The 12,835-nt window shown below is 42.4% G+C and overlaps 1 protein-coding gene across 34 annotated transcripts in view; it reads right to left on the reverse strand.

Annotated features, from left to right (window-relative positions):
* Nucleotides 1-12,835, reverse strand: part of MAGI1 (membrane associated guanylate kinase, WW and PDZ domain containing 1) — a 485,483-nt gene that overhangs the window by 109,097 nt on the left and 363,551 nt on the right. For all 34 annotated transcript variants that reach the window (XM_074957428.1, XM_074957408.1, XM_074957403.1 and 31 more), the window contains one exon: nucleotides 7,792-7,911. In XM_074957428.1, coding sequence (XP_074813529.1) covers nucleotides 7,792-7,911 — 120 coding nt within the window. The remainder of the gene's footprint in view (nucleotides 1-7,791; nucleotides 7,912-12,835) is intronic.

The following is a 12,835-nucleotide window of genomic DNA, read 5'->3' on the forward strand; positions in this document are numbered from 1 at the left end:
GTCAAAGGAATGATGATAATCATTATAATCTGAGATACCACAGATTTACCTCTGTATTTGTCACAGAAAATAACTGTAGACACATTGCGGTATCGGTTGAGTTTTTAATGGTGATTACGATAGGTGTTACTATTCTCTTCTCCAGATCAGTAAACCGAGGCACAGAGCAGTTATCTGACTTACTCAAATCCACATAGCAAGCCAGGGGAAGAAGCAGTGACTCAATATCCTGTTCTAACCACTGAACAAGATTCCCGCATGATACTCATGGCACCTGGGAGAGCCATGATCTCTTCCTGCTGCAACTCATATGCAAAAGCAATGAGTAACCTATAGCATTACTTCCATGGCATCAGTAGGAGCTCTACAAACTGAATGCAGGGCAGGGCAGGATCAGTCAAAAACCTGCTACTGCAATCATCACTGTGTTCTATTTGCCACAGGGGCTCAGATGAGGCATGCTCTAAATGGACTTTTCCTTTCTGAGGGGTGGGCCATGCTAAACGTATCCCCATGGGGTGATGGCATTACGTTTGATCACCATTCCACCCAGCATGCACACACCATAGAATCTCCCAGTATCAAAGCAGTGCTACCAACTCTCACCATTTTAAAGTGCGTCTGATGGTATTGGATGTTTTACTTACCATCCCCCCGCCCCCTTCCCCGAGCCATTTGGAAGTAACTGCCATATCCACTCTGCCTTCAAAGAGGAAACTATTTGCAGGACACAACCACAAGCTATATTGGTCCTAACTCAGGAGCTAGGCTACATATGCTTGAGTGCTATCTACTGACAATTATCTCTTGACTATTTACATATATACCAACAGAACACTCTCATAACAGGTTGCATCCATTGCCCTGCACTCTAGGAAATTCAATCAGCAACAGTTTTCAATCAAAGTTTTGGAGCACCTGATACAATGTTTCCCAATCCAATCTCCCAGCCTTTTGTGGCTCCAATTTCAATTCTTTTCTCTTTTTAAAGCAGAATCCACAGTATCCACGATGGAGTCAATATCCTGTGTGTTCCTCTTCCTCTGATCACTCCCATGGACTGTTTTATAATCCTCCTTTCCCGCCACCCTTTCCCTCAATAAGCTAAGTGCAAGAGAGCTTTTAAAATGTCAATTTTCACAAGGCTTCACTGCTTCTTTTGGCCTTGCCCTCACTGTCTACTTTCCAAGTGCTACTTAGCAAAGGGGAGTGAGGGTGGCAGTGGTTTCTCATCAATTTCTGAAATAAAGACCCCTGAGATGTAGCAGGGCGGAGGCATAATGTGCATGTAAAAGTAAAATTGGGATTTGCAGTGGTATCCAGCAATAAACACATCACAATGTGCCTTGATAAACCCTCAAAAGGCAAACTCACTTTCTAATGTCAAAACACTCTCTATACTTCCTAGACGGTACTTTGATTCAACTACCAGAGAAACTACCAAAACATAACCTGGAAATGCATAACACAAGTAGACACAGCGTTTTTACTAATTTAGAATGTTTCTACCTTTGTGTGCTTCTTCAAAAAGTCCTGTAAACCCTGCCTGGAGTGGAGTGTGAGCAGGGGGTTGGACTAGATGACATCCTGAGGTCCCTTCCAACCCTGATATTCTATGGTTCTAATCAAACCCAACAAAATCACGGAGGTAACATGCTAATTGAACTTCAATCACACAGCTCTTCATTGCATACCATTCCCCCTTCCATTATGTTTAGGTTGTCTAATTAGATTATAAACTCCCCAGGGCAGGAGCTCAGTCTCTTTTTCCCGTCTGAAAACTATCTAGAGCAATGCATTCTTATTATTGTAAGACGAGGAAGAGCATCAAGGTGATAGCTATGTTGGTCTCCAGTAGACATATGTGAGACTCTCACTTTGTTGAGTTCTACCTTCTTCTTTCGTATGGCTTGTGTAGAGCAGCAAGTACAATTTCATCTGAAGTTGATCGAGCCAAATGGCTACATCGGGAGTAGCAGAAATTATTGCAGTTGAGTTCTATGAACCCAGTTTACAGTACAACATTAGTGGCAGTTTCAGGAGAATTCTAACCTCCACACTGATAATATATACAAATCGGGACTGGGGCAGGTAAAGAGGAGTAAAGGCAAAGGAAGAATAAAGTTGGCTTAGACTGAAAAGCTGGACGAATAACCCAGGTATCAGAAGGGTTTAACTTTGTCTTCTCTATTTCTTTTAACAGACTCTGTTACGATCACAATGTTGACTTTTAATTACTTCACTGACTGGATCATAATCAAGATCAACACCGGTCAAACCTAATGTAAGGTATGTTTAACAACAACAACAACAAACAACCCTTAAACAATTCACCCAAAGCCGGAAAAGTCATTCCCTGGACTGTTATTTATTGCATGTTACAATGAAATTGTATGTATCAAGATCCACACATATACATGGCTATTATCATAATTATTTCTTTAGTCTCATGGATTTTCCTTTGGAGAGTACAATGGATTTCCACGTGTGCCAAGCACCAGAAAATCCAGTTGATATCAATGGGAGATGAGGCTGTTCAAACTCCTGAAAATGAGAAGCCAAAATTTCACTTGCCTCTACTATACCCACCAATATTAAATTTCCCTGTATCATCAGAAAATGATTAAATCAAGAGCAATATTCTTTCGAACTGGAAAAAAATCTGAAATATAAATAATTATGTTTAATCAGTTTCATAAACATGTGTACTGTGAAATGGCCTTATTTAAACTGCCCCAGTTGAACACACCATTAACTGAAAACTAATTTCCAGACTGTCCCAAGAGCCAGGTACTCATTTTCCCTTTCAAAGTGGAAAGGTCAAAAGAGGACTGGGATGTGATAGGGACGCAGTTCAGCTGATCTATTTTGAGCATTATGACAAGGAAAACTAATTGAGTGTTATAGACAGACACAGGAAAAGAAAAAAAACGCTCATTTCAGGGTAGTTTTGCTATTGGAACATTAGCAGTGATGCTAATCTACTCATAGCAGCGGAAGAGCGAAGCCAAACTATAAAATTAGTAACGTCATGCAATGCTAAACCCATAAAGATTTGACACTGCAATCATTCCGCCTGGTGCAGCTGTAGGTGAGGATTCAAGTGTAATGTTTAAAGTTGACGCTACAAAGGAGTATAAAAAGATTGGGTTTAAAAAAAAATTCAGGACTTTATTATACATCATGAAGCAAAAAAGATGCAAAAAACCCCGCATTGCAGGCCATCTTTAAGCAGATAATTAGCTGTACTTTGGATTTCTTTTGCACATGTTTTGTATTAGTTCCTTAAGGGCTGCAAAATAAGCATGTCTTCACCCACTTCTCTACTTATATCAGGATCCATCTGGCAGTGTTGATCCGCCCAGCAGATGGCAATGTAGCTTGAGCGTGGTTTTATCTCCTTGTTGTTCTTGCTTTAGTTTCTTTGATGATGCATCACCTTCATCAGTGTTGTAAGGTGATGAAGCACTGCTCTAAAAATAACGGCATGCATCTCATTTATCCCAAGGCCCCTTTGCACGGCTCTGTCAGTGTAAAGGGGTGCACTACAGAAATTATAAATATAACTCGTGCCCCCTTCAAGGCCCTGTTATGCGGCCAGAGTGGTGCAAAGGCATGGCAGTGGACATGAGGATCAGGCCCAGTGTTTAGAACACTAACTTATGGCCGGAAAACGGAAGTTATTTACACACAATTCCAAGGTCATGATGCCAAAACAATGGCTCTCATTTTTTTATTTGTGAATTTCTCTAGGATTGAATCATGTTTATATTGTAGACAGCACATACACAAGGAGAATCTGGAAGACTTTCCCCCTCACTGCTATTGTCTCGTAAAAGTTAAGTCCCAGGACTCTGAGAGTGAAAGTCAGTACAGGATCAGGGGAACCACACAACTTCCCCTACTATGTTCCATTGTAGAAAATCACCCTCAGGAGCATAATCAGATATGTTCCTGATGGAGAACTTGATGGGAGAGCCACACATAAATGGAGATGAGAGGGGAAGGAAACTGACAAACAAGGGTTTGGTAAGGTGCATCGGTGGCTTTATGACAGCACATATAAGAGTGGGACAGAACTCCGGGTGGACCAATACTCTGGAAATAATACTCTCAAACTCCAGGGGATTGGGAGCACCTCAAATCACTCTTTAGCAGCTTTTTTGTCTAGTCAAAGGACCTGGAGAGAGGGTGACGTCTCCTTGGGGAAGGGAAATAAAATCAATTCCAGAAAACCACCCTGAAAAGGAACAAGTCTTTAAATGGACAGGGGCAGAGAGCGAAACAAACAGGGGCTGGATGATGAAGGATGCACAAGTGTGAGGAAAAGAGAAAAAGGGAGACAGCAGGAGGAAGAGAAATGAACGGAAAGGAGGAACGAGGCTAGAGGACATTAGGAAAATGAGGCAGTGGTGTGTAAACTTTTCTGGTCATCTTCCATTAGTATTTCATTTTCTCATATGGTTTCATTCTCAGCGTGTTCTCATGGCTACCAATGTGGGCGATTTCAACAGCCACTATACTGACTGGGGTTACTCAGAACCAGACTGCAAATGACTGGTGGAGTGGGCGTTAAACAATGACCTTATTTTCATCCATGACCCAGAACAACAGGGTACATTTCACTCGGCTAGATGGTCATGTGATTACTCACCTGACCTATGCTGGGTGACATCACTAGACAGTCACCCCAACCAGCATTGTGGGTGCTCCTGCACAACTTTCCAGAGAGTCAACATAGACCATCATGTGTCCATGTCAGCCTTTGGCTGCCTATTGTTAGAAGCTTAAAGAAAAGACGAACTTTCAGGAAACCTAACTGGGAGAAGTTCAGTGAAACTCTAGAATGAAGTATTGTTACCATCCCCTGGCGTTCCATTCTAATCAACAAAGCCTACAACCTTTTCTGTGGAGCCATCTTCAAGGCTGTGTGTGTCCATTCTGTGAGGCAATAGCCCTGTCTAGATTCCTTGTTTAGATACTAAATGTTCAAAACTATTGAAGTGGTATGAACAGTCTGGAGAGCCAGATATTGCTGACCACTTAATAGAGTCCTTAGCTGCTACGAGACAAGCAAGATGGGAGAAAACAACAGGGAATATGAATTTCACCCATTCCCGCCAGAAATCCTGGAACCTTCTGTGTTGACTTGGCACAGCACAACCCCCACCAGTGCTGCCCTGTCCTCCTGTCACCCCAAACCAAGTGGCTAGCCACTTGCTTCAGACTACAAAAGTTCCCCTGAATAAGCTTGTAAAACAGCAGAGTCACGATGAATGGCGGCAATTTAGATGATGTAATCCACTTCATCAGTGTATAGGAACATTCACAAGCACTGAATTAGACACTGTACTTAGCAACATCAAACCTGGAATGGTGACAAGATACAACAATATTTCACCAGAGTTCCTGAAACACTTTGGAACCAATGCCTGTCAATGGCTATCCAAATTCCTGATACGGGTTGTTAATGAAGGTAACCTGCCAAGGATCTGGAGGATGTCAAAAGTGATCGCCCTTCTAAAACCTGGAAAGGTCCCACACAATGTTGCAAGCTACCAACCAATCTCTCTGCTATCTATCTTCTTCAAAGTCTGGAGCAGCTTATCCTCCAGTGTATATCTCCAGAGGTGGAGACAGCTCTCAGTGTTGACCAAGCTGGCTTCCAGAATAGTCAAAGCACATGAGATCAAGTCCTAGCCCTTGTTACATATACAGAAAACAGGCTGCAACAAAACTTGAAGACAGGAGCTGTTTTCTTGGACCTGACAGCAGCCTACGATACAATATGGCACACCGGTCTTCTGGTAAAATTGTCAAGAGCTCCCTTAGCATGGGTTGAATGTTTACTTGTGAACTTCTACTTTGTGATAGGCATGTTCAGGTATGTATGGGAAATTGTCTTCTCGATGCATTTGTTCAATCAAGCGGCTTACTCCAAAGCTCCGTGCTTCTGCTCACCCTGTTCAATCTGTATACAAATGACCTGTAACTGACTCAGTCATGCAAGTCTACCTATGCGGATGATGTCTGCTGCAGTGCCCAGTTGTGCTCTTTCACCAAATTGGAGAACATCTTGAACACCGACCTGGCCAAGATGGCAGTTTACTGTAGCAGTTTGCACCTCCAACCAATCATAGAATATCAGGGTTGGAAGGGACCCCAGAAGGTCATCTAGTCCAACCCCCTGCTCGAAGCAGGACCAATTCCCAGTTAAATCATCCCAGCCAGGGCTTTGTCAAGCCTGACCTTAAAAACCTCTAAGGAAGGAGATTCTACCACCTCCCTAGGTAACGCATTCCAGTGTTTCACCACCCTCTTAGTGAAAAAGTTTTTCCTAATATCCAATCTAAACCTCCCCCATTGCAACTTGAGACCATTACTCCTCGTTCTGTCATCTGCTACCATTGAGAACAGTCTAGAGCCATCCTCTTTGGAACCAAGTGTGACTAAGACAGTTTTAAGCGTCTTCCAACTCCAAAGTGCAAGTGTCTTCCTCAATGGAAAATGACAAACACGAGGCAAAACTGGTCTACCTTGGGGTCACAACGGACCTCTTTTTGACTTTCCACAACTATCTAGAAAAGACTGCTGCCAAAGTCAGGACCAGGAATAATCTAATCAGCAAATGAGCCAGCTCAACATGGGGTGTAGGCACAGACACTTCGTACACTGGCTTCGTACATGTGCTATTCCTCAGAGAAATCCTGTGCCCGTGCGTGGTGTCATTCGCCTGACGCTAAATTGGCTGACATCAAACTGAACTCAACTAGGAATATCATCACAGGCACCCTGCGCCCCACTCCTATCCCATGGCTACCAGTTCTGAGCAACATAGTTTCCCCTCGGCCCCGCCACATTCATTGCAAAGAGTGTGCTGCTAGACTGATGGAAAACCTATGTGCCAGTTCAGGTCTCCGACTATTCACAGACATTTTCTGTCACCCCAAAGCACAACCTACGTCAAGGCATCCATTGTGGTCTCAACTGCCAGATTGGAATCAGTCAGCAGCAACCCTATGGCATGTTGAGTGGTCAGATAAAAACATCTGGAATGGTTTCCTTGTCACTGATCTGACAGCTCGATTGCCAGGATTTGCCCTGCTGAACAGATTCCAAACTGGCCAAGGAATATGTGCAGCCAACCTCTACACACGGGGTCTGCACACCGACCCACTGTCACTGTGGCCTTCGTCAGTCAATGGTGCATGTTGTTGACAGTGTCAAGCGACTAGATTTCATGGTGGCCTTCGTGATGAAAATGCTATTGGGTGGCTCAGCAGGCACTTCAAACGCTACAAGAGGATGGCTACCAATGTAATTTTGTAAGGTAGGTAACTGGACTACCAGCTGGAAGAACAACTTAATACCACAGTGACGTAGGAATTCTCTATATTTCAAAGCAAGTGTATGAGGGTTGGTCACTAATGCAAAGAAAATGGACTGTGTCTTCACTAGGATAAAAGGTGTGTGAACGCAAGTTAACCAATTGGAGACAAAATCCTAGCACAGTTTTGTAGTTTTCACACAATTTAGCAGGTCAAGTTAAAAATTAGGCTTCCCTCATAGCCTAACTTGACTTGCTAATTTGTGTGAAAACTGTGTACTGCCTTGTCTTCACTGGGATTTTATCTTGAGTTAGCTAACTAGAGTTAAGAACAGACCATCTTTTCCTTAGTGAAGACAAAGCCTAAAAAGCTGATAAAGTCACTGGCCTAAACATCTTTATAGCGACTATGTAAGTGTCTCCTTCAGCTTATGTTACTGAACCAGTTCCCCACTATGCCATACCTTCATATGTTCCTACTTCAAGAAGAGTTCCACGCTGCTCAAGGTCCAGAAACTCCTGCACAGTCAGAAAGTTATAGTCCACACCAGGCACTTCTCCTTCTCGCGGAGGACGGGTTGTGCCTAAATGGAGAAAACTACAAGTTAGTGCAACATCAATATTATCAGGAATTAAATGGGACATTCAAACATCTTCCAGGGAAATAACAGTATCAGGAAATTAATTCTCCCATGTGAGCTATGTGGAAAGAAACCTTGAGAGTCAGTGAGTGCAAATTCTAGAATTTACAGCCCAACATAAATACTGAATAGGTGCAGTAATTCTGTCCTTCGCAGACATGTATAACCAATTGTTTTACCCTCCTGTATTCGCTGGGCTATGCCAAATGATCTCTTGTGGCGTATGCAGAAAAGACATCTGCCAGAATTTGGTGTTGGGAGCATACCAACAATTGTGCCTGCTGATAGTTTAACACCTTATTTTACTGACTCTCGTTTGAGTTACCAGCAAGAAAATTCCTTATGCTACACAAAGTATGTTTCTAGATAAGGAGGCTTCTTTGCAGCTTCTATTTATATGTCTCCAATGCATCAAAACTCTCTCCTTTCACATCTCAGCTCAAGATATCTTTTCTCCCTTGCACGTACCTGTTAATTTCTCCCTACTTTTGCTATTACTTTTTACTTAGCACTAGAAAGTGTTGTGGGGCACAGTTGTTACACAAATATGTTAAATCTCAATCTCTCTCTCTCTCACACACACAGATACACACACACACACACTTCTGGTACAGTAGGTTCACCTAAAAACTTCACTGCAGTTCAAGAAATATTACTGAGTATCCCTTATTTTAAGTACAGAGAATTATCTCAAACTTGTATCATCTCTAAAAACTAGAATGATTTTTTTAAATTGTATCCACAATTTGTTCTAGTAACGGAAAGATTACAAGTTTAAACATTCAAAAAATGTTTGAAAATACATGTGTGTGTTAAGGTTCTCTGGGTAAACAGCTCCTTGCCCCTTCTGCACCATCTCTGTATCACAAAGGCTATGTAGAACATAAGCATGAATATATTGAAACAGAAACAGGAATACAGCACCCAACCATCTGTGTGCCTGTCCATGACTGAATGAGTTCAATCTACACAAAATGGCAGTCATGGTAGTTGACAGGGAGCGGTATTGCTTTCTCTGTCAAGGGGCATATCCATAATTTGCCATTGAGGCTCATAGTTGGAGTTGGCAAAAACCAAACACACACACACACACCCCGAACCTGGAAATATTTCAGTGGAAAATGGAGACAAATTTTCCTGTTTTTCTACCTGCCCTCCTCATAACCTTGTGATTCTCTAGGATTCCTGGCTGCTCCTGGAGTTCCAGATAATGGTGCTAGCCAGATAAGCCCTTATCACTTATATTAGATATAGAATAATATAACCCTTCCTCACTGAACTGGATCTCCCCACATTCATGTTGATGTGACCTCCAGATTAGATTATTGTAGTAACTCCTTGAAGACCTTATCTGTGACCGGCATCTCAGAAGCTTCAGCTAGTGTAGAACACGGTGGCCCATGACTTCACAATTGTCACCTACTGATCCCCCAGAGACTACTCCAGCTCCCAATTTGCTTGTGGATGCAATTCAAGGTATTGACTTCAATCTACAATAAAAATCAGTATGATTTGGGGTCTGGCTACTATTTCTGAGGTTGCCTGTTTCTCAATGCACCATCCCAGAGACAGAGCAACTGGGACATAGCCCTTTGGTATGAATATGAGAAGACTGGAAACAGGGCTCCCTCACTGGTGCATCATCTGTTCTGTTCTCCCCATTCTGTTCTCCCCATCAGCTTAAGTTCAGCGAGTGTGGTGTAAGATGAGTCTTTTCACAACTTTTCATTGTGGTGGCATATTCCATTGTGTTTTAGATCACAGGGCACAGTTCATTTAATTGATACTGATTGGTTTTATGTTCAATAGTATTTATTTTCTTTAAGTGACTCCTGAGGCCACAGGATGCGCGCATTCTGTCAGTCTAACAATAAATATGACGACACATTCACAGATATTAAAACACATTCCACCTCAGAAGAAAGTATAGTGTAAGATGCTTGGAGGGGTGTGGACATTTTTGGCCACAATCAATCTGCTGGTTCAGGAAGAACCTGAAAGCAGCAGAAAGCCGTAGCACCAAGCATGACTGCTCATTATTGGAGCACTCTTCCTTCCCACAGGGAGAACCTCCCCAGCGCAGGCATCTGCCTCAGCCCTCCATGAAAAGCCTGAATTCCATGACTGAATATGGAAAGAGGTGGGGGCTCTTGGGAATTTACAGGGGAGACTGAAGCCCATAGAAGCTGTTCGGGCATAACGTTCCTGTCCCATCGACAGCTTGGCAGATGTTTTCTCGAGTGCCAGGGAAGGGGGAAAGTCGGTTTAGACGCCATTCATTTGAAATATGGTTCAAGAGGTCACTCCTGAGAAAGCAGGGGGGAAAGAGGATGGGAAGCAATGTTGACTTTACATCACCTTTGCACTCCTTGTATTCTTGGGCTGTCCAGGCCACTCTTGCTGATGCTCTAGCTGCAACGACCCCCTCCTTACAGACCATCTGCCAGCTAAGAATAGTCAGAACATAGCATGCGCCCAGCCATACCCTACTTCCCCCCGGCACACCTAAAGTAGGGGCTATGATAGACAGAAGGGGAGACGGATGGCACAGACCTACTGGAAACCAGCTTACACACTGGGTATTTCTAATGACCTGTTTCCATCGCCTTTTACTTTACTTTGCTGGAGCAGTGTAAAGGGGCTAAAATGTAACTGAGAATTAGACCCAATGTCTTTCCTCATCCAGTGTAAACGTCACCCGGAGCCATCGGACACTCAGGAATACAATGCATAGGACATGATTTATCGTGTAACTTACATATTAAACACAAACAGACAGATAAGAAGGAGAATAAATTATTTAATAAAATGAAGATCAGGGAACTTCAGGATTCATTTCAAACCTTCCCATAATTTCTTTATTCCTACCTTCCTGCAGAGACTATTTATTAACCATTTTCTTTCCCTTCTTCTGTTTTTTATGATGGCAAAACTGCAGCTAGTGGTTTATTGTACTGGCTGGCTTTTTTACATGACAATTATATTTTTGCCATAATTCCTCTGAGCCATTTGGATGGATCTGTGTGTTTCATTTCAGTGTTCTTAATTTCCTGAAAATGTTCAAGTCAAAAAAAAAAAATCGCAGATGGGCTTGTTATCAGCAGGACTGTCTGTGACACACACTGAATGCATTAGAAACGCTGAGCCGTAGCGTAAAAAGGAAAACATTACATCAGCTAGATAACATTTGTCACCTCGCATCAGTCTCCAATAACGAACGTAAGGAAATAAAACAACACACGTTAGGGTGTCCTATCTGGGGGAAGGTTTAAAAAAAAAAAACCAACCAACAACTTTGCATGTTATTGTCTAGCACAAAGATTGTTCTCAGATGCTTGTGCTGCGATCCATCCTGCCTTGAATCTGAGCAAGTGTTACTGACTGTGATTCAGGAAGAAAGAGGGAAGGGAAACCCCGCCTCCTCCTTTCTTGTAGCAGAATGACAGGCTTGCCGGCTGGACACACGCCTGGCAGATGGCATTTCAAAGAGTTTTCATGAACCATCTGGGATGTGTACAATGATTACAAACCACACTTACAACAAAGCCAGAAGGGTTTCTTCTCAACAGGAAAAAAAAAAAAAAAAAGGCCAAGCAAATTCTATTCCCTGTTTCAGGAAGGACACGCTAAAAATAACCAGTGTCTTCCATTCTGAGATCGGATATGGCCTAGACACAAATGCATGACTAATTTGTAGCATGTATGTTAGAGATCACCCCCAACACCTTCCCAGCCAGGAACCTGTCACCGTAATGTTCTGCTGATGAATCTGAAATAGTAATTAGGTCCTTTGTTATTAATGGGATTTAATTATGTGCACAGCCCAGGACCTTTCTTTAAATTCCATTTCATCATCTTTAGAGTACGATGGTCTTTGCTGAGAGAAGACTCGGAGGATCATGGTCCACTTCATCAGTGCTAATGGCAAATTAGAACATGGCTAATGGCAGAACTAATTAAACACACGAAGCTTTGTCGGCTACCCTGGCCGGAGAGAGATGTTCAGCTTGAAAACAGGAGCCAATCATATTTAAATACGTTAACCTGGCTGCCATATTTAAGTGAGCTGTAGCTCACGAAAGCTCATGCTCAAATAAATTGGTTAGTCTGTAAGGTGCCACAAGTACTCCTTTTCTTTTTGCGAATACAGACTAACACGGCTGTTACTCTGAAACCTGAAATATTTAGCAGAATCAAATGTTACTGCCATTAGATAGTAATTTAGCTAATTAATTTGTGCTATGCCCTGCTGTGAGACTTGCTCAGAATTGCTAATGCTGCAACAAGAAGGCACCGAAGGAAAGGCTGGGTGGTTATGGACTCCTCGTGTGCATTTTATGGTTCATGAATTTTTATGATGTTTGGCAAAAGTGCTCCCTGTTGTATGAAGGTAGCTAGTGACCTTACATTCACAATCTAACCACATTTTTCCTCCATAGTTACCTTTTCTCCTGCAGCCATAAAAAGAGACTGCATCAGCACTGCAATTTGCACCATCAGCTTCTCATAAGAAGGGGTACTGAAAACGGATACTAGAACGCGAATCTGCCTACCATGGTTCTGAATTCAGTAATAGAACAGTGTCCACTTTAAAGAGAAATTGATATCGCCATTATATTGCCTATCAAACAACCGTGCTGACAACGATTCAACATAAACCTAAAGGATAGCCTGGCCAAATTGTTAATATGAGATTCAGAGGCTGTTTATCTCCTTATCATTCTATCATAGCCTCATGTTAAGTTGTTAAAAGCCTTTGACACCCTGCTGCTAAATTAATCAGAATCTTACTTATTGTAATCTAAGCATAAGACTTCAAGGAACCCATAGTCAGTCACCTCAATTACCTTCTTGTTAGAAGAAAACA

This window comes from Natator depressus, chromosome 7 (genome assembly GCF_965152275.1).
Source record: "Natator depressus isolate rNatDep1 chromosome 7, rNatDep2.hap1, whole genome shotgun sequence".
Taxonomy (NCBI): Eukaryota; Metazoa; Chordata; order Testudines; family Cheloniidae; genus Natator; species Natator depressus.